The 22,072-nt window shown below is 38.6% G+C and overlaps 1 protein-coding gene across 13 annotated transcripts in view; it reads left to right on the top strand.

The window, feature by feature from the left end:
* Positions 1 to 22,072, top strand: part of mvb12ba (multivesicular body subunit 12Ba) — a 168,031-nt gene that overhangs the window by 106,016 nt on the left and 39,943 nt on the right. For all 13 annotated transcript variants that reach the window (XM_078226449.1, XM_078226443.1, XM_078226450.1 and 10 more), the window contains one exon: positions 20,646 to 20,701. In XM_078226449.1, the coding sequence (XP_078082575.1) occupies positions 20,646 to 20,701 (56 nt within the window). The remainder of the gene's footprint in view (positions 1 to 20,645; positions 20,702 to 22,072) is intronic.

Below are 22,072 nucleotides of genomic sequence, written 5' to 3'. Positions count from 1 at the left end.
TTGATATATCCAGACATTTCTCTTCCTCCCTGTAATACTGATTTCAGTGAGTCGTTATGCAATGTATAGTCAGGGTGCTGAGAATTTTATTTGACATTGGTCATGAATTCTACATTTTTGATTGATCGATCAACTGAACACCTTTAGTAGCATTGATTGCCTAATACATTTGATTTAGCAAAATAGATACTAATGATCAAATTGCAACTTTAATTTCCAGATCTCTTCACCTTGAATACCATTATTAAGAGAAAGCATTAAATTGTGTGAATTTTTGGGTTGAGACATCATGCTGTAGTTCTCGCCTCCATTAAGTATGTTATTAAAGAAAAATCCTGCAGATGCTGGAATCTGAAACAATGCTGGAAAAACTCAGCAGGTCTGGCAGCATCTGCGGAGAGAGAATAGAGCCAACGTTTCGAGTCAGGATGACCCTTCATCAAAGCTGTTGTAGTAGTGCCGAAAAATCTCTGTTATCCGGCATGTTCCAGGATTAGGAGCTGCTAGTTCATCAAATATGCTGGTTAACTGAGATATGAGGTGGCTTCCGTATTTTCATCGAATGAGAGAGCTCCAGAATGGTTACGTGGGTGTTGAGATCTTGAGAACTATGGGAGCGCGTAAATCGAGTGAATGGTGCCAAGGAGAAAAGATGCTGCAGAATGGTGGGAGGCTGATACTGGAGTGAGGACAAGCCATTGATAACTTATTCCTGGTGAGTTTGACATCTCCAATCCAAAACAGACCCAACACCCCAGAATTCTGGTTAGTAGAGTGCCGGATAACAGAAATTTTACTGTCGTATTATTTCAACAGTTGAATTCATAATGTAATTGCTGGTATGAGGTTACCGTGTAGTGTGCAGTGAAATGAAGCTTGACGATTGCCACAGTTTAAAATATGTAAGTTGTTGTGGGAGCATGTTATTTGCTCTCGGTCATGTCATAACACCTAATGCTGGCCAAATAATCGGTTGACCAAAACATAATCATATTTCCCACCTTCCTACCCAAGCAAAGCTCTGTCTATTTACGTGTAGGGTGAAATGTAGGCCAATGTGTTCCAACTTCACCTATTTTTGCACCGAGGTGACATTGATGACCTGCTTCCTACCCTTCAAATTTGTAAACTGTGACTACCCCTATGGATACATCAGGCAATTTATTAATGTTGCAGGATCTTTAGACCAGTTTGTTAATATTTCTAACAGGATCAGGATGAATGTTTTGTTATGATTTAGTCAGGACAACATGAAAGTATTCATCAATGTAGTGGGCACCAGCCGATGTCTGTTCAGTTCAGTTTAGTTTAAGTTTATTCATTAGTGTTGCAATTAGGCTTGCATCAAAACTGCAGTGAAGTTACTGTGAAAATCCCCTAGTTGCCACACTCGGGCGCCTGTTCGGGTACACTGAGGGAGAATTTAGCATGGCCAATGCACCTAACCAGCACGTCTTTTGGACAGTGGGAGGAAACCGGAGCACCTGGGGGAAACCCACACAGACACAGGGAGAACGTGCAGACTCTGCACAGACAGTGACCCAAGCTGGGAATCGAATTTGGGTCCCTGGCGTTGGGAGGCAGCAGTGCTAACCACTGAGCCTGTGGCAATTAACATAGGTTGTCTCCTCAAGAATGCAGCAGAGAACAACTATTGGTTAACTGCAATTGATTTCAATGGATGTGTAACAAAATCTAGTTGGTTTGAACTTCTCAAACATTACCCAAACATGCTGCCTCGTCCCTTCCTCTCCCCACTCATTAATGTCAGGCCAGTTCTTTATTTAACAGTTTTAGATTCTGTAAAATGAGAAGTTTTGGTTAGTTATTGATTTTTCTCTTGATACCTGTAGCTTGTCAATAAAATTTAAATGAAGGCTGAACCTGAAAATGGTTTGGGCTTTCCATCAGCACATTGCTGATATTGCACATGGAAATATGCCCCATGGTGTTGTATTTTTTTTTCAAATTCTTATACTTAATGGATCTTTCAATTTTAACAGTTGGCTAAGCAAGTCTATCGCTGTTTTATAATAAGCGCTATGTGCTGATGATGATTGTTGTGATTTAGCCATTCTATGTTGCAAAACAATTGCATGCCCTAATTACTCATTAAACATTATTAACCTGTGATACCAATAGCTCCTTCTTTGTGCTGTACCATTACCACAAAGTAAGAAGCAATTAAGACTAATTCAAATTAACTAAATTTTAAACTTTTATTTGTATTGATCTAATGGTTCACAAATTTTCATCTCCCGATAAGAACTGCAGTAGCTGTGTTTCACATTTGAAAATGCAATGCTATATAGATCAAGGCATTTTATTAGTGAGTTCTATCAAGAATGCTAAACTGGTGAGTTGAATCACCAAGCTGGTGCCTTATAATGAAAATGCAGTTATTGTGCAAATTTCACCAATTTATAAATGCAACTGTTATTTTATCAAAGGTAAACCACTGAGCCAGAAAGATTCAACCCAAAAATACTGAACTGAAAGGTACTTTTCTCTGAAACCTTGCAGAGGCCTCATTAGGGGCTTGTTGATCTAGTGTTTAATATGCAGATTAAATAGACCCATTAAATATAGTTTAAAGAGATTTATGTGCAGACATTTAATTTTTTTTGAAGATTTTTTAATAGGCCCATTTACTACAGCAGTATTAATGATTACTTAATCCATATTGAACTCACAAAGTGTGATAATTTTCTTGTGTGAATGGTGTAAGCCTGCTTAGGGCATTCTTCTCTTAGTACCAGACTTAAGAAATGGACTTCAATTAAATGAATGCAGGCTTAATTGTTTTCCTACGCAACAGAACTCATCCTCTGCTGTAAATAATTTTCGTAAACATCAGAATGATGGACTATTAGAATTGTTCAGAGATCTGTGAGTTGTCATCCAGTGTATATATTATTAAGTAATATGAACAGGGAACCCTTTTTGTTTAAAATCTGTGCAAAAAATGAGCTTGTTGAATAATGTTGCAAGTACTTATGGACCAACAGACAAAGGATGAGATTTTACCTTTAATTAGTGTTGTATACAGTAGGCTGGTTTATCACGAGGGAAGGCTCTATAGCATTTGCAATTGCAACAGGCACAGCACGTTCGGGGTGGTAATGCTGCTTTTGCACTATTTTGGTACACTACCTGGGAAAGTTTGTTTTATTTGTGTTTGATAACAGAGACAATGTAGTCTGATTTTTTTTCCCCCTGTAGGAACAGTTGTTTGTAAATGTTAAAATACCATTGTCATTGCATAGCATCTAAATTGGAGGTTTTTGTTCAGTTAATATTGTGTGGAAATGTGTTTAAAAGGAAAAAATACACTCCTGTTAAATTGCATGAATGTTAGGCACATCGATATACTTTGCTGTTTAGCCAAATTATTAAAAGACTGGAAGCTCTGCTTGGAATCTAGATGAGGGCACTGATCATCTTAATAAATGCTGGCTGAATATATAGCTGGAGTCAGTTTGATGGCCTCCATGTGACCATGTGAGGTATTTTGGTATGGGGCAAGTGCTAGGGAAGTCCTATTCCTATTGGCATTTACAAAGTGTTTTATTAAATGAAAACATTTTAAAATATGTTTTCTGCAGAAATACTGCACATCACCTAAGCCTATTTTATTTGTCAGTGAATAAATGTAAAAATAAAATTAGTCCGAGCATTCATACAAGTTCAGTCACATCCGCTGAATATTGAAATCTGATTTGTGTTAAAGATATCTCCAATTTCAATTCAAGATAGCTTCTGTCATAATGTTGTGATGTCATGTAAGACGAGAACATGCAGAATCAATTAATTTCATGAACAAAAAGTGAATGGTAAAACTAATGTCTATGTACCCATGTATGACATGTAAATTGTACATGTTAGTCTTAGATTATTTTATTTGTTAAGTTGCTTTCCACAGTACTTCTGAATTAGCCTAAATTCTTATAAGCTATATTGTGATACTTTTAAAGCATTTTCTTGTACGAGAATGTTCTTGGTATTTTGAAACCCTTACCCCCCCCCCCCCAGCTCATATACATTACACACCTTATATGGCTAAATCAATTTGCTGATCCTTGTGGTCTACTAATATTTACGATCGAGTAATTTTAGAACACTGTGTTTGATGTTTAACTTTAAATTCCTTGCTCTGCCATACAGAGTGCCGTTAAGGTGCTCGCTTTTTTTCAGTAAAAACGAGGGCAGTTTTATTATTCTATCAGCATGTTTAAGAAATACAATGGAAGAAATGAAAACACCGTTTGGCGAGACTTTGTAGAAAGAAATTTGGGCTCTTGAGAATTGGGACACTGCTGCTTGATAATTGTGGCTCTTGTTATAAGCCTGTAATTAACAAAATCGCAGAGTTGGGCTTTGTCACTTCATTTCTTTTCATCAGAATGAGTATAATAATGAACAAAGTTCCCTTGTTTCATATGCTAAGCTCTTGCTCTTAAACCCATATGAGTTCATAGGCTTCTATAATTGCTAAATTGGTTTGTTAGAGCAAGATAATAGAGAATTTCTTCTCTTTATAATTGGACACTTCTTCCCTGTAGGCTAATGTATGCACATCTCTTGCATACTCAATAAGTTGCGCATTTGAAAGCCATAACTAGCTAATAACTGCTACAGTGTCATCAGAGAGTAATGGTATGCTGATTAGCATAATTAATGACAAATGGCATTGCAGAAATGGTGGATTGGTTTAGTGGATGATGAATGCGTCAATGCCTAGGTTGGAACCTGCCAAGTTGGCCTAGCTGGCTGTCAGCCCTTATGTTATTTCACTGGTAGATCTCATTAGTCACCATGTGAGATGCCAGTTTTTATTCGTTGGTGTCTTGAACACTGAGAACTTAATAATCTGAACAAATATGGCCTCCCAGTTTCTGGAATTAAATCTTACATTAGCATTTTTTTTCTGCTTCATCAATTTTTTATCCACTTTATCTCTCGAAGAATTTACTAGGATTCATCGAGCATTTAATGCAAAGAATAGTAAAACAGCAGTGTTACAACAAGAACCTTTAACTTAGTTCCTTTGAGCGCATATGTAGGATAGTGAACATTCTGCTAAACGCTTTTAACAAAACTACGTGTTATAAGTTAAAGGGGCAAGACCTATTTTTTTTTAACCTGGAAAATTCCTTTGATGTGGAGTTCCATAGTAAAACTGGACTATAGTTTCACATTTATAATTGAACCAAGACTGTTTCAATATGAGATTTGCTAATGCACTTGCAAATAGCATCGCAGTTCAATCTGACCAGGACACGAATGTAATGCTGGCTGTTTCATAGCTCACATCAATCACGAGGTGTACATTTTGTATGAGGTCACATCTGTTATCTTTATAGTGATGGACCGGTGCCATGACAGCTTTTCAGAGACTACTTTCCTTTAGTAGATTGAGCCTAAGATCAATATTGCTCTCCCGGCGCTGTCCAGGAACAATTTAGGCACAGTTCCATGCAAGTTTGTTGTACCCGGGCCACAACCTTGGTGCCCAGTCTTTCTGTTGGGCTGAATTGAAATAACACGTGTATGCTGAGCACACTTGGCGTACTTCACTGGAGCACCGCAGGGGAATTTCAGTTGCTGCCTGTGGCTGAAATACAGCAGCAACCTTAAAGGGGCAGGTCACCCAGAAGCCTCATGAGAGACTCAGTGTGACTTGAGAATTTGACAGGTAGTCGGAGCAGGAGTTTCATGTGGACAGCAGCTGATGACTAATGGAAAGCTTTTAAATCTATTTATGCCTGCTGGAAGCTATGATTTGAACGTCAGTGGTCTTCACATTTACTTACAGGATGCCATCCCTGTGAATGGCTGCTGGGTCATGGCTTGTGATTTAAGTAACAGATTGGACACCCTGCATTCTGACTTAGAACTAGGTAGTAAGAGGGTGCCTGTACAGTGTCAAGCAGTGAATTGGCGAAGCTGGAAAAACCAGTGTGAGTATAAAGAATGACGGCGTAGGAGTAGAGAGGTAGCAGAATGGAGCAGATGTCTGGTCAGGGGAAGGTAATGTTCTTGCTCTTGGATGGGGCAGTGGGTAATCCAGTCTCTGGAGAAGGTCAGTCAAATTTCTGATAAGGTGGCTTGTGAATGTCAGCATATAAGCCATAGTCACATCAGAGAATTGTGAATGGACTGGTATTGAATGCAGCCTCCATCACAAAGTGTAAAGTACTGATGCCGCAAAGCAATGCTTTCCTTCATTCCATCCCTTGCACAAAAATATATGCCTTGCTTGACAGTGCCAACCTGTCTGTTGAAACAGCACCAAAACAGTGGCAACAGGTTTTTAATGAGACCAGTATGCCACTGTACCACATGCATGCTTTGGAGGAAGTTTTAGGGTGGAGGTCTCTGACATTTTTTGCATAATATTTCCATTATGGCAGGTATCAAAGTCCATAAAATTAATGTACAGTGTTTTTCATTGGCAAAAGGGGAGCAAAAGATTAGAAACTCTTCTCTCCCTTTGTCAGAAAGAAGGCAGGGGAAAATCAGGTCTAATATTGGAATCAAACTATTCTCAAATGAATTAATTGACTGAGCTGGAGTAAAATGCTGACAATGATTTTATGTAGAATCACAGGTTGATTTTCCCAATTTTTTTGTTGAGGTTCACAGAAGTTGCCAAAATATGGTAGGATTTAAATCTATTTTGGGAGTTTAGTCTTTTGATGCATTGTGAGAAGGCCAACAGAAGTCTGCAGTGAATATAATAAACCTTCGGTTACTCCAGTTTTAATTTAATGCATTAATTTGGTGGTTATTTAATTTTCTTTTCCCAACATAGTCCTGCTGACTTTAGTAATGTATTGTGTGTTGCTTTCTTTTTGGATTGGTAACTTTCAACTGTTGCATGAGCGAGTAAATCGAAAGTTTCATTGGTAGCATGTTTACTGTTACAGTTGTCTGGGAAATAAATGTTAACTGTATCCTGATCAGGTACACAGGACTTCTAAAATCCATGGAAACCATGCTTTAGATTTGAAGAGTTAATGTGGGAAAGGAGAGATGATGCACTGTGCGCATTGCAGGTTAAAACAAACTTCAGGTATCATATGCACCCCTGTTGATGCAATAAAGACTAACATTATGGGGTCAATTCTCCCATTCCAACCTGCTAATTTTTTGGCGGGTCAAAGCTGGGAGATTTGCGCGTGCGCCGATTCGCACATGTGTTCCCGACGCACGCGCTTCTCCCACCGCCGGATATCTGGCGTGGTCAGGACCACACACAGGAAACCGGCAGAAACATCAGGTAAGTCATTTTAATCTATTTTTGATGTGATTTAAATGTAATTATCAGGCCCGGGACTGAATTTTCCAGGCCCGATTGCATCTCCCACCCCGCCAGTACAAATTCACTCCAGTGGGGTTTAGAGTAGCTCCCCACTTCCGGGGTACCAGCGGGAGACCCCGCTGGAGTGAAGCGGGGGAAAGCAGGGCCCCCCCCCCCAAGGAGGTCAGGCAGCGGGGGGGAAGTACCTTTGGGCATGGGCACCCTGGCAATGCCACTGCTGGGGTGAGGGGGGACTGGAGATTGGGGTGCTCCGGGATGGGAGAAGGGTCAGGGCTGACCCCGGAATGGTCGTGGGAGCCGTGATTGGGCCGTGGGGGAGGGGGGGTGGAGGGCAGCACTGCGGGGGTCCCAGGCTGGCCAACGATTGAGCTGGCCAGCAAATGGGAGGCTGACAGTTCGGGGCCACTGCTCATGTGCAGAGGCCCGGAACTGTCAGACTCTGGCGTGGATAGGCTCCGCCTCCCCCTAAGCTTTTAATGATATTCACGATTGTGACCTCTGCAGTGCACAGAGTGTGGGAGATTCGCGTCCGAACTCCCACTGAAAAAACAATCGTGATTTACACCATTTTTCCCACGAATTCAGCACTTCGAACCTTTTTGGGAGAATCGCCCCTTATGTTTTTTGAGAGTAGGAAGCAGAAGAATGGGAGTAATATGCAGACTTTATTTTCAATAATAGGATAATAATGCAATAGAAGGGAGCATAATAATGGCTCTCCACATTTGAAACACAAAATCCTATGAAAATGGTGTTGCCTACCCTCATCCCAGATGATTCAAAGAACGGTAAAGAACAATACTCAAAGAGCAGTATTAAATGAAAATATGCGTCATTGTGGGGGAAGAGAGCTGGGTAAAATACAAGAACAGTGGTCTTTAAAAAAACAGCAAAGTCCTTGGAATGCTGATGACTCAAATCTGAAGATTGGATAAATATGTGTGACTTATTCATAAGCTATGTTAAGTGACTGGCCGAATTTTGAAGGTCACAAGAGTTGAAAAGAAAAAGTGGTAGAATAATTTTGCAAAGAGGCGAATTTTAAATCAATTAACCTATTGTAATGATCTGGAAGGGAACACTCAAATGGTATTGAGGAAAGAATTATCTGAATCAGGCAGTCATTACTCTGTTGAAAGACAGGAAAATTCTCTTTTTAAAAAATTATAGTTTTCAGATGGAGCTAGTAATTACTATTTTGCAACATCCTTGAAGAAGTCAGTGAAGTTTAATTGGAATTTTGACAAAAAGATCGTAATTATTAATTCAGACTGATAAAATTTTGAAATAAGTCTGGAATAAAAGTGAAGTCAGCATGCTATATGGAATAATGTATGAAGCTGGAAAACTGTCCAAAGTAGACTTTCGAACTTTACTGATTTACTTCATACAAAAGCTTTTGAATTATTGGCAGGAGACCTGAAGCAGAGTTAAGAAATGAACATTTTATTCCCCCAAAGTATTTTGTTGCTAGATCATTTATGAAACCGATTAACTTTTGAAATGTTTCAGTGGTGGTTCCAAATGTTTGTGTGTATTTAAGACGCCGCGTGGTCTTGTTCTTTACCGGCCCGTCTCCAATGATTGGCTGTTTGGGTGAACTGTTGACATTTGGCCCAATACCAAAATACTTCTGCCTGGAGTAGCTCTTTTGTGAAATGAAACTTCTAGTCATTTGGATGTTTTTTTTGTACTACAGGCAAGTCTAAATTGGATTGTACAGTTAGTTTTTTGTGTGTGTGTGATAGCTGCCATCAGTGAAATGATAGTAACATGCTTCAAAAAATATTTTTTTCTCGATCTATAGCTTAACATGGTTGGTTGGACCACTCTTTGATGTTAAATGAAAAATTGAACAGACTGTTATATGCAATTAGTGCGTTATGGTACTGAACTGATGATCTTGCCAGGCTTCTGAACAGATTTTTTTCCCCAATCATTTCATTGCCCACGATAATAAGTAAACAAATGTAAGATTCAACGTAGCAAACCTAAAATAAAACATAGGGGAACAAAAGTGCCATTCTAGCTATACTTAGGCTAAAATGTAAATCAGGACCATAACATAAGATCATAAGATATAGAAGTAAAATTATGCTATTTGTCCCATCGAGTTTGCTCCACCATTCGATCATAGCAGATATGTTTCTCAACCCTATTCTGTCCCTTCCCCGTAACCTTTGATCTTACCAATCAGCAACATATCTATCTCTGTCTTAAATACACTCAATGAACTGGCCTCTGCAGCCTTCAGTGGCAAATAATTCCACAGATTCACCACCATCATACACCATTCACGGCCTTCACAAAGCTCTTCGTTTCTATCAACTGGGAAGGACTGTGAAGCATTCTCCTCAAATTTGGCTGCTGCAGAAATTCTTCACCATCCTCCACCTGCTGCAAGGTGACATGCAAGCTGTGATTTTTACCAACGGATCTTCTGAATCCAATATGAGTTCAAACTGGGGTCAAACAAGGCTGTGTTATCACATCAACACTCTTCCATCTTCCATGCCACAATACTCCACCCCATCTCAATGAAGCTCCCGGCTGGAGTGGAGCTACTGTGCAGGCTGACCTATGACGCCTTCATCCCAGAACCAAGATTACCTCAACCTCTGCCATTGAACTGCAGTATGTTTAAAGAACGCTTGTGTATGCGCACACTCGGAGGCCAAGCTCGAAAACATTGAAAGAAGGTGTGTTAGACATGTGGAAGACAAAGGTTTTCTCTCAGCCTGCAGGATCCATAGTGAAGCATTGGACAACATTGATCTATTCTCATACCTTGGGGACCTGGCAATGAAAACTGAATATCACTTCCAGTGTGTCAGCGCAACCTTCGGCCATTTGAGGAAAAGTGTGTTGGTGATGACAATACCTCAAAGCCGGCACCAAGTTCATTATCTGCAGGGCTACAGTGCTACCTGCCCTTCTGTATGCATCAGAGACATGGACAACGTACAACAGACAGTTTAAATTCCTGGAGGAATATCACTAGTGATGCCTCTGCAAAATTCTGCAAATTCAATGGCAGGATGGGTTCTACCATATCAGTGTCTTCTCTCAGCCCAATATTTCCAATATCAGGCGTTGGTTATGGTTAATTAGCTTTATAATGGCAAGCACTACCAGAAGGGCAGAGGAAACATTTCAGAGATGTCCTCAAAGCCTGAAGAAGTGCCGCATCCCCACAGATTTGTGGAGATCTCTTGCTCAAGACTGCCCAAACTGAAGAACGAACATCTGTGAGGGTGCCAACCATTTCTAACATATCCAACAGGCTCAGGTGAAGGCCAAGCATAAACAATGGAAAGTGTGTGCCAAAATCTAAGTACCCATCCATCCACACACCTCAGCAAACGCTACCTCATCACCTATGGCAGAGTACGCATTGATCGAACTTTGGACCTTTTATTCACCTCAGCACCGACAGTCCCAGAGTGAAAGAAAGTCATCCTCTGTCCTGAGAGACTGCCTTAGAAGAAGGTAATAACTTTTGTGCTTAAGAAAAATAATGATGAGCGTACTGGCACTCTATTCTTGAAATGTAAATCAGACAGCAACTTCTGATAATTGTACGTCTGTAGTTACGTGTGAAGGTTAGGAAGTTGTAGTCTGACTTGCCTTGCTCTTCCAGAAGCTTTGCTCAAGTATGTTGCTGAGGCACTCAACAATGAAATACATGGAAAGGTGTACTTGTGTTTCGTTACTCATGAAACACACCAAGAAAAGTTAGGGTTCAGTGTAACTAAGTTTTTAATGGCATGAGAATTGTTGCCAAACAACCTGGCACTGAAATTAGTTTTTACCGTTGTGGAGGCTCATTTATTAAAATTTAAATAATTTTTGGAGTTTTTTAGATTTAAACATTTTAATTTTCCTTTCTGCCACTTTCATCCATTTACATAGAACATAGAACAGTACAGCACAGAACAGGCCCTTTGGCCCACAATGTTGTGCCGAGCTTTATCTGAAACCAAGATCAAGCTATCCCACTCCCTGTCATTCTGGTGTGCTCCATGTGCCTATCCAATATTCTCTCAATTTCATTGCTTTCCCCCTTTATGTTTTGCTTTCGGTCCATTATTTGGCACTGATTTAACTATGCTTAGGTAGTTTTTCTGGTTCAAACTCTGTCACAGTTAAAAATTCTTCAATTTGATGAGAGCAGAGAACAGTTGCTTGCCCTGGTTGATATATCACCTGTTGCGGTTTTCTGGTCACAGCAAGTTCTAGTGCAAAACTCTTTCAGCAAATGTAAGTCTACTGAATGAGAGGGAATAAGAATTGCCCCCTATCCTGACTGGAAAAATCTTGGTGAAGCTTGTGACCCCGTGGTAGCAGAACTGATGATAGGAAGCTTCTCTGTTCAGATTAGTTTACTGACTTCTGTCCACTGCAAGGTATGAGCCAATATGTTTATTTTGAACACTGTATAAATTTGAGAGAGAAACAATTGGTCTTTGCAATTGGGATTTGAAGCCCTGTTGCAGATCGATCTCGGAGTTAAAGATCATAGATTTTTTTTTTGCTGCAGAATTTGCTTTAATCCAAATGACCATACCATTGATTGCACAGTGCACTCCAGAACAAGTGCTTCTCTCCCAGTGTGTTCGAAACCATGAGTTTATGTGATCTTTCTGTTGATAAGACGCAATATTTTGTTTAATTTTCAACTGAAAATTTTGAATGTAAATGTTGATTTAAATGTGTGACTGGCAAGAGAAGCTGATTTGACATCCAGCAATTGTAGATTATAGAAACCAAGATGTTAAGGATGTGCATTTCGAAACACTTAAATAATCATCAAAAAGTCAGCATTTAAGCAAATTCTGCAAAGATTTAATTTACGTCAAACTTTTTTAATGCTCATTTTGCTCACTGCACTTTTCCACTTTCAAGTGCAAGGCTGAAGTGCAGCATAAATTATTTTTTTTTTCCTTTTGTGTTTCTTGAATTGATTACATAGTATTGTGCCGGTTAGATGTACATTATCATCCCTGTACAAAAGATACATGTCCACAGCACCATATTATTATCATAAGGAGCAGAAGTCATTAAACTAATCTGAAAATAGAAGCTTCCTATCATCAGTTCTCCTACCACGGGTCACAAGCTTCAGCAACACCAAAATTTTTCCTGTCAGGATAGGGGGCAATTTTTATTCCCTCTCATTAGACAATTTGACTAATGACTAGCTTTGGCTGTGGAGCTATTCAGGGACCGCGGACTTCCGTAAGGCACTTGGAACCGTGTATAAAGGCGGCCTCAGTTGGAATGGCACAGATGGCAAGCCCAAACGACAAAATAAACTACAATATGTCTTGGAGCTGCTGTCAGGCCAGAGCTTATTTGTCATGTCACAGCATTCTATTGGGTTGGGGAGCAGCAGCTCCCCTCATGGGCCTTGAGAACTTCTACACGCAGCATTGTGCTTCAGGTCCAATGGGTAGCAGTGAGGGGAAAAAAAATAAACTGGTTCTCTGATATGGTTTTAACTAATTAGCCCTTGTAATTTCAAGGGGCTTAATTTTTATATGCAAAGTGGCAGGATGCAGTACATAAACTAATTTCAATGTGGGTCTCCTGGAGCTATTAAACAAACAGGGTTGTTGATGCTAAGTAAACTGCCTGTTATTATACTTTTGTGTTTAGAAAGCTCCAATCAATAAGCTCAATAGTTTTTTTTTAGATTACTGAAGTAATCCCTTCTTTTAAAAAACAGTTTAATTAGATTGCTGCTAATTGCAGTAGGGTTAGTATCAGAAGCAGTTTACTGTAATCAAAATGCAAGGATATTAATCTAAAATCATGCTCAGTAGGAATTTTGTAGATTTGTGCACTAATATTCGTCACCTACAAGTTTTAAATATAGATTTTATTCAAAAAGATATTTGGGGGAACAACCGTTCTTTTGTCTTGTCTTGATTTGCAGTTCAGTTGCTGGAGGCTGGATTATCTGTTGCACTGGATGACCTGTGGTGAATTTTTATGTTTCAATCATACTCTGTATGAATGATACAAGCTGTATTAAACACTTGCATTCTTCATCCCATTGTAATAGCAGCTTCCACTGTTTTATTATACAGTTAGGCTAAAAAATATTAATAGGTGGTTTATGTGCTGAATTTCAATTTGACTAGAAACATTGCATAATGTATTCCCTCATTTAGAAGGCATTCCATCTTGCGGGATCATTCTATAGTCGACTTTCAAAATTAACAATTGTGGATTTCTTTTTAAAAAGTGGCGCGATAAGCCATTATATCACTGAACTCTGTTAGAGGAAAGAGGCTTTTACTTGATAAACCAATCAAGTATATGTTCATTAAAGGTAATGTAAAGAATGAGCCAGATTAGTGAGAATGCAGGGTTCAAATTTTATGTCAGAAATTGTGCAGTAAGTGGCTACTTAAAGCTTTGACCCTGAAATTACACTGTAGGAAACCGGCATACGAGTGTTTAATGCATTTGTCTGAAATGATCGTCGCTGCTATTTTAACAGAGGCATTAACCCATTTATGTTAAACTGATTACACCTCCATTAAAATAGTGCAGAGGGGAATTTCAAACTAACAGATCAAACATTCGTGCATTAATACCTGACAATTTAATTTTAGGACCAATGTCCTTGCAGTACTAATGCCTTTGTATTTAGGGAGAAGAAAAGGTCAAATTTTAAAGACTTCTAAACGTAACTTTGTTTTTGCAAACAGTACTGATGTTAATCAAGCTATTTGTATTTTTTTTAATGAAATGTTGTGAATATACAGATCTATGAATCTCTACGGGGCAAAAAAAAAACCAATGAATGTGTAACTCTATATGAGAATTTTGCCCAAAGTTCAAAAAGCTAATAGGTTCTAACTTTTGGATGGCAACTCCGTATTTTGCACTTCATTGCACGAGAGACTGAGTGCAGGAATTTGTGACGCATTGCACTTGAATTCCTTCAGTAGACGTGTAGAATTTCTCTCTGTGTACAACAATAGAAGTGTTCAGTGCTGTGTGGAATTGTAACCCTCTGAGTACTGAAGAAGCAATTCATCTACACCTGGTAGCTAAACATGACAATGTTAGCATTTTTCATTTTACTGACATTACCATTAATAAAGCAATGATCCAAAAGTAGCTTTGCTGAGTCTGTTCTTTGCTTCCATCATTCATGACTATAATTTTGCACTGCATCATTTTAAATTAAATAATGGAAAATGCATTGGTTTTCATTGTTTACAATGTTCAGTAATCACGTTTTAAAGGAGTGCATCAGAGCTTTACACCATTTGAAATTAAGACTGGCTTGGAAAACGTTAATCGCTCAGCAAGGCATGTTTGCGTTTTTCTAGCTGCATTTATATTGAATGGTTGGGCAAACAAGTTTGCCTAAATTGTTTAAAAAGGCCAAAGATAACTTAATATTGGAAGGACGAAGGACTATATATTTATATGCTTGTTAAATGGTTAGCAATTCATGTTTAGCATAATTAGGGAAAATAATTGCTAATTTCTAAAGTTAAATTGATTTTTAGTACTTAAAAGTTAAAATTTTAATTTTTAATTTCACTCAGCTCTCCTGGCTGCAGTTAATTACTGAAAGTTGTATACAGTTAAACAAAATTTACACAAGAGACAGGCGAGAAGTCATTTAGCCCAACTGTTCTGGACTGGGTGTATATCCTCCAGATAGACTCCTTACACCTTAGACTTCATCTAATCTAATAAGCAGGTTCTTCAATTTCTTTCTCATGTACTTACCTAGCTTCTCAAATACGCTCATGATGTTCACGTCTACCACTCTGTGGTAGCAACTTGTAAACTCTATTTTTACTTTTAATACCTATAGTTTTGGACTTCCCCATAATTAAAACATTTTCTGTAATTGGGTAATGTGGCGCAGAAAAATAGAAGCATTCTGCTCATTTAACTTTAAAACTGTGAATGGACTTTATGCTGTTAATGTCCAATGCCACAAGTGTGTGCATGCAAATGAAAATTTTGTGCTGCTGTTTTTCAAATATTTTACAGAGTTAAAAATATGGTAGCGTAAGCTATTGATGGGATGTAATCAAAGTTCCGGACTTCATGTTTCCAGATTTGATATTGTGTTGGTCCTATCAAGTTTCATCTTCCAAAACAGACATTCTTCCTTTCCTCCCTCTCTCTCTCCTAAACTGCAGTTATTGATGTTTAAGTAACCCCAAACAACTATTGTTCCTTTTTAGAAGGGTTGTCACACTGAGTTTTTACTTTGATAAGTATACTTGTACATCACCAGAGCAGTTGCATTGAAAACCTGGTATTTATATATGTAATATACATCTTTAACTTACTGCAGTCAGAATGTGGATAACAGGCATTTCCCATTGATTCACTTATTTCTTCAAAACACTGCAATATGAGTAGGCCATTCAGCCCCTCAAGTCAATTTCACTATTCAATCAATTCATAAATGATCTATACCTCAACTACCTTTACCTCTTTCTCTACATGTCTTTCGACATCCTTGTCCAACAACAATCTGTCACTTGGTTTTGGAAATTTCAAATGACCTTTCATCCAGAGCTTTTTGGAGGAGAGAATTCCCCACTATGTATTTTTTTTAAGAAATGTGCTCCTGATTTCACTCCTCAACGACCAAGCTTGGTCATTAATGTCTTGGAATTTCCCCACCTGTATAATTGTACCTACCCCATCAAATTGTTTTGTCGTTGTAAATACCTTGATTGCAACCTTCTAAACTCAATGGAATGCAATCTAATATATGCAACCTGTCATTGCAATTTAACCCTTTAAATCCTGGTATCATTCTGATGAATTTGTGCTGCACCCTGCTCACTAAGGATTCTGAAACTGAAAAGATTATCCAAGTACATTTCCTATCATGTTAAATGGAGCCATATAATTGACTCCAGCACTCAGAGTTTTGAGAGCAGTGGGTGTGGGTGATGTTCATGTGTTCACCTGGTGGCTACTGAACAGATGTACGTGCGTTGTGGTGATTCTTGGTGATATACTAACCTTCCACTCTGCCTCTGATGTTTTACACAGCCAGTTATGCTGCTGTCTTGCAGAAAGGGCAGCTATCTGAATATTCAGATAAAAATACTCTGTTCGTCTTTTTGTCTGCGCTTCTGAACTGGTTAAAAGAAATAGCTTTCTTCCATTGTGCCCTTGGGAATTTTGCCATATTCAAGTTTAAAAAAAAACTATTAGAGATTTTCTTTTAGACTTGAATATTATACCTTATTTTTGAAAAGTTCAAGTTGCTGAATTTGTTGATCTAAACGCAATGAACTATCTCTAAATGTATGTTTTTTTTTGTCAACAAAGACACTGTTAAAATTTGACAGCCTTGACATGCTGATTTCTATGTACACTCATTTCAGTGTGAGGTTACAGGATTAATAATACAGTTTCATGCTACTTGCCATTTTTAACCATGATCATTATGATAAAGGGCATATACTTAATTACAGCCCTGTTTAATTACAGCTGTGTTGAAGCTCATTTGTTTGGTAGAATGCTAATTAAAGTGGCGAGCCTGTGGCATGTCCTTATTTTCATCCTTTGTGCTAGGTGAATGAACTAACTGTAATGCACCATGTATTAGTGCTTGACTAAAATAATTATAAGTGCAAGCAGAATTCTGCTGGATAAGTCCCAATAGTTAAAAACTTTTACTTTATCACCATAATCTTTTGCCCTGTTTACTGGTTCACCGGCTTTTCACATTTTTAGTTAATGTTTAATGTCCTTGCTTTATGTAGGATAATGTGGATCAAGTTACTGCAGTGTGCGTAGAAAATAAACTCAGACAACTTATTATTTTGATCACTTTTCCATAATTCTGGGCACAAATTCTTCCATTGTATCCTTAGTATGACTATCTGTTGCCTTTACTTCCAATTCCAAAAAATTGGTTAAACTGGAATACTGATATATCTAGCAATGTAATTTAATGAGGTTTAGCCCTAAATTTAAATTGCATTTGGCGCTAATGATACTTTATTCTAAACTATACCCTTATAGTAGGGATCAGCAACCTTCAGAAGTGGCGTGTTGAGAGGAGGCGATGGTCTAGTAGTATTATTGTTAGACTATTAGAAACTCAGCTAATGTTCTGGGGACCTGGGTTCGAATCCCGCCACGGTAGATGGTGGAATTTGAATTCAATAAAAAAAATCTGGAACTAAAAATCTACTGATGACCATGAAACCATTGTCAATTGTCGGAAAAAGCCATCTGATTCACTACTGTCCTTTAGGGAAGGAAATCTGCCAGCATAACCTGGTCTGGCCTACATGTGACTCCAGAGCCATAGCAATGTTGTTGACTCTCAACTGCCTTCCAAGGGCACCTGGGATGGGCAATAAATGCTCAGCCAGCGACGCCCACATCCCATGAAAGAATAAAAAAAAGTATTTGTTTATTCACTCTAATTTAATGTTATGTGTGATAGTAATACATTTTAACATTTATAAGGTCTCAGTGCATAATTACCGTAATCTTACAAGTTTAGCGATCCCTTGCTGAGTTTTCCAATGTCTGGCATGTATTTGGATACCGACCCCCTTCACACACGCACACCTCTGCAGGGATTTCACTTACCTCAGTTGTTGGCAGCTTCAGTTTTCTGACGGGCGTTCCAAAAATACACTTGGAGTCACGTTACTGCGCGAAGGTTGGAGGCAGCAGCTCAGCAACCCAATGGAATTGACATTGATGCTGACAGACCAGCTTTAAAAAGATTGTGATTCTCTGGCTCCAGTTTTTTAAAGCTGATCTGTCAGATCTGCGGCTCTGGCTTCTCAATTGGGTGATTGTCTCGTGAGCCAATTTGGACAGGTTGCCAATCCCTGCCTTATTGTCAACTAAGCAGAATATTCTAAATGCAGCATGACTGTTGTCCAGGTGTGCATTTGGCAATGTGAATGTGCTCTCGTTAGAATTGTGAGTAAAATCTTATGATGGCAACTGATTAGGCATTTCGATGAAGTAGTAGTTTTCTGTTCTACAGTTCCTTACATGTGCTTAACTGTGAAAGAATGAGACGTTTTCTATTTTAGATGAGAAGTTGCTCATCTTAATGTTAGCATTGGTAGATTTTGCAATAACACAACGCCACAGTGTTGGAACGATTGTAAAACGAGGCACGTAAGCAAATTATATGACATGAATATATAAAAAGCTGAAATTATTGAGCTGATCCAATTCATAATTATGGATGGAGGGAGTCAATCAAGCGATACTTCATGTTGGAGAGATTGCGAGATTCGGCATGCACCTTGCACATTAGCACAGGGTGTTATTTCTGTAAATAGAAGCCTAATATTAGAGTTGAGATGTTTTGGGTAGTTTCAGACGTCCAGCCTTATTGTTCAATATAAAATTCTGGGACATTTAGTCATTCACGCTGTAAAAATCTTTTTGGGAGAAACTCAATAAACTCATAAATCATCAATGAAAGCTTTCATGCTAGCCATCTAAAAGTTTGGCCATTTCCCAATAACTCTTATTAAATTCCTGGCTAATGAGTGCTTGAGGGACAAGCTTCATATGCAGGTGGTCTCCTAATACATTGTTCTACAATAGCATCATTAATTTTTTGATAGGACTTGCATTACTTGAGATCTATGACTCTTGTCCGCCTATCAAGGTCATTGCACTTTCAATTTTTTTTGTCATTTGACCTTATTAAATGGCAATTAATAAATATTTTGGCGTAACATGTTTTCATTTATGAAGATTTCATACAGGAAAGACAATGAAAGTTTAAGAAGCAATATTTGAAAAAGTTTTTTTTTTAATAAGTGGTATGTAATTTATAATCCTAACAATCATAGTTCTTTACCACTTCGGAGTAACTTGACAAGTTATAAATCTCTTGAAATCTGATGTTTCATTTTGCAGTATTATATAAGTTGCATCAGCAGCTTTAATATTTGAATAATACGTGGATCATGCTACTAAAGGCTACAACTCCACATTCGATTGGTTCTCTGCTAATGATGTGTATCTGCAAACAGTTTTGAATAATTAAAGAAAAAAGTTCGCCCATTTTTAAAAAAATGCGTCAAGCTGACCTTTCTGTCACTTTTAAAAATGTTTCAATCTGATTTTATGAATAGAGACTTGAAATAGTAAAAATATTTCTTTTATTGGGGTTTTCATTCAAGGGTGTGAGCATCACTGGCCGGTCTGGCACTTATTGCATATCCCTAATTGTGGGTGGCCTAATTAGTAAGTTTGTCAATGACACAAAGATTGGCGGAGTTGCTGATAGTGCTGAGGATTGTCAGATGATATAACAGGATATATAGATAGATTGGAGACTTGGGCACAGAAATGGCAGATGGAGTTTAATCTGGACAAATGCGAGGTGATGCATTTTGGAGGATCAAGTTTACGTAAGAATTATACTGTAAATGGCAGAACCTTGAGGAACATTAATATACAGAGGGATCTGGGCGTACAGATCCACAGTTCCCTAACAGTGGCAACACAGGTGGCCAAGGTGATTAAGAAGGCATATGGCATGCTTGCCTTCATCAGCCGGGGCATTGAGTACAGGAATTGGGAAATCATGTTGCAGCTCCATAAAACCTTGATTAGGCTGCATTTGGAGTATTCCGTGCAGTTCTGGTCACCACGTTATCAGAAGGACTTGGAAGCCTTGGAGAGAGTGCAAAGAAGGTTCACCAGGATGTTACCTGGTCTCGAGGGTGTTGGCTATGAGGAGAGGTTGAATAAACTAGAACTGTTTTTCCTGGAAAGACGGAGGCCGAGGGGAGACCTGATAGAGGTCTACGAAATTATGAGAGGCATAGACAGGGCGGATATTTGGAAGCTTTTTCCAAGGGTGGAAGTGTCAATTACAAGGGGGCACAGGTTCAAGGTGAGAGGGGGGAAAGTTTCAGCGAGATGTGTGGGGGAGGTTTTTCACAGAGAGTGGTGGGTGCCTGGAATGCGCTGCCAGAGCATGTGGTGGAAGCAGACACGTTAGCAACATTTAAGAAGCATCCGGATGGGTGCATGAATAGGGAGGGAATAGAGGGATACGGACCAAGTAAGGGTGGAAGGTTTTTTTTTAGTTAGGGCATCATGATCGGCACAGGCTTGGGGGGGGGCCGAAGGGCCTGTTCCTGTGCTGTACTTTTCTTTGTTCTTTGTATATTTTGATGAAACCTCTGTAGCTCAATACATTTAATTTAGAGATGCTTTTGCTGTGAATGAACTTATTTCAGTACAGACCTGTGTTCAGTCAATCTCAAATACATGAGCTTAATCAAACATAACTATCTTTTTGTGTCTATTTCAGCAATGGATGGTGTGCCTTTCACGATTTCAGAAAAATTCTCCAGTGCAGTCGAAGCTGTAAGTGTCTATCACCAAAAAACACTTCCTCTTTCAAAGCTGAGAGACGAATTACAAACCTAAGTTTTAATTTTCACCATTTATTAAAAGCCACTTGCAGACTTATGCTGTGATATAGAAGAATTTCAAAGTGTGTTGAAAATAAACAAGGAAATATGACTTTGTTCGGTTGTTAAAGAATACGTGCTTTTTATGCAGTGGGATATTCATATTGGAGCTACTGCACTTAGAGCAGGAATTTGCCAATCCAGTCCTTTCACTTAAATACTGAATCAATTGCAAAGGCCATAAAGCAGAAAGTTTTAATTTTATACTGCCCCTTTATCAGCTATGTTTGTGACTTTGACTGGATCAGCTTTGCTTGTGCTGTCCGGTGACCTACCCATAATGTTCACCAAATCTAGTTGGGAGTGTTTGAGAGCGCGCTAAATCTTAATTAAACAACAGCTGTATCTCTGCTGGGTGCCAGAGTAACAAATATTGCTTAAAAAAAATTAACAAAATCAACACCAAGTGAAAAGTGATATTAGCAGTGGGGAAGATTGAGTGAGCAAATTGAGTTATTAAGATGGTGGTCGCATAAGAAAAATGCGTTGAGGGATTTTTCAGTTTAAATTATGGTTTAGTTTTAATTATTGTATGACCTATAGAGGTGAAAATCATTTTAGAGATGCGTGCATTACGTTCTTGTATTATGGAGTCATGGAGTTTAACTGCACAAAAAGAGGCCCTTCAGTCCATCATGTCTGTGCCGGCCATCAAACGCTTCGCTATTCTAGCCCCATTTTCCAGCACTTGCCATTTCAAATGCTTCTTATAGTTTGTATTCCTATTGTATTCCTTTACTAAATATTGTCCAATCTCAATATTTTACTGTCATAAAGTTATGTCTAACGGTGCCTGAATGTGAGCCTGTCCTACTGATGTGCGATGAAAATGAATGGATTGAAAATCACGGGTGGCACATGCAAAGCTTTGGACAGGGAACACTGAAAACGAAGAATTTATAACAGCATATTTACTGGTTTCGAAATCTTCAAAGTGCAGATATTTTAGACCATAAAAATAGTCTCCACTCTTGAAGTGGTTTCCATTGAGCAATAAATTATTTTACTAACTATGTAAAGGTCACATCTTCAAAAAAAGTAATGAGATGGTCTGGTGCCAGATGAGAGAGGCTTGTGATTGCTGTGGCCTCTATCATTGTGGGTAGGGTTAAACACAGTCTGTGCGGGCATTCTCAAGCACACACAATCTGCACCCCAAAGTGCGTTTCTTCACATTTCAAATTTTCTTTTATATAATTGTAGCACATCTCGAAATCCACTTGATTTAGTTGTAGCATAAATTTAATCTAGCGTTGTAAAAGAA

Source organism: Mustelus asterias, chromosome 13 (genome assembly GCF_964213995.1).
Source record: "Mustelus asterias chromosome 13, sMusAst1.hap1.1, whole genome shotgun sequence".
Classification (NCBI taxonomy): domain Eukaryota; kingdom Metazoa; phylum Chordata; class Chondrichthyes; order Carcharhiniformes; family Triakidae; genus Mustelus; species Mustelus asterias.
The sequence above is the reverse complement of the archived record's forward strand: the minus strand, read 5'-3'. Positions and strand labels throughout refer to the sequence as shown.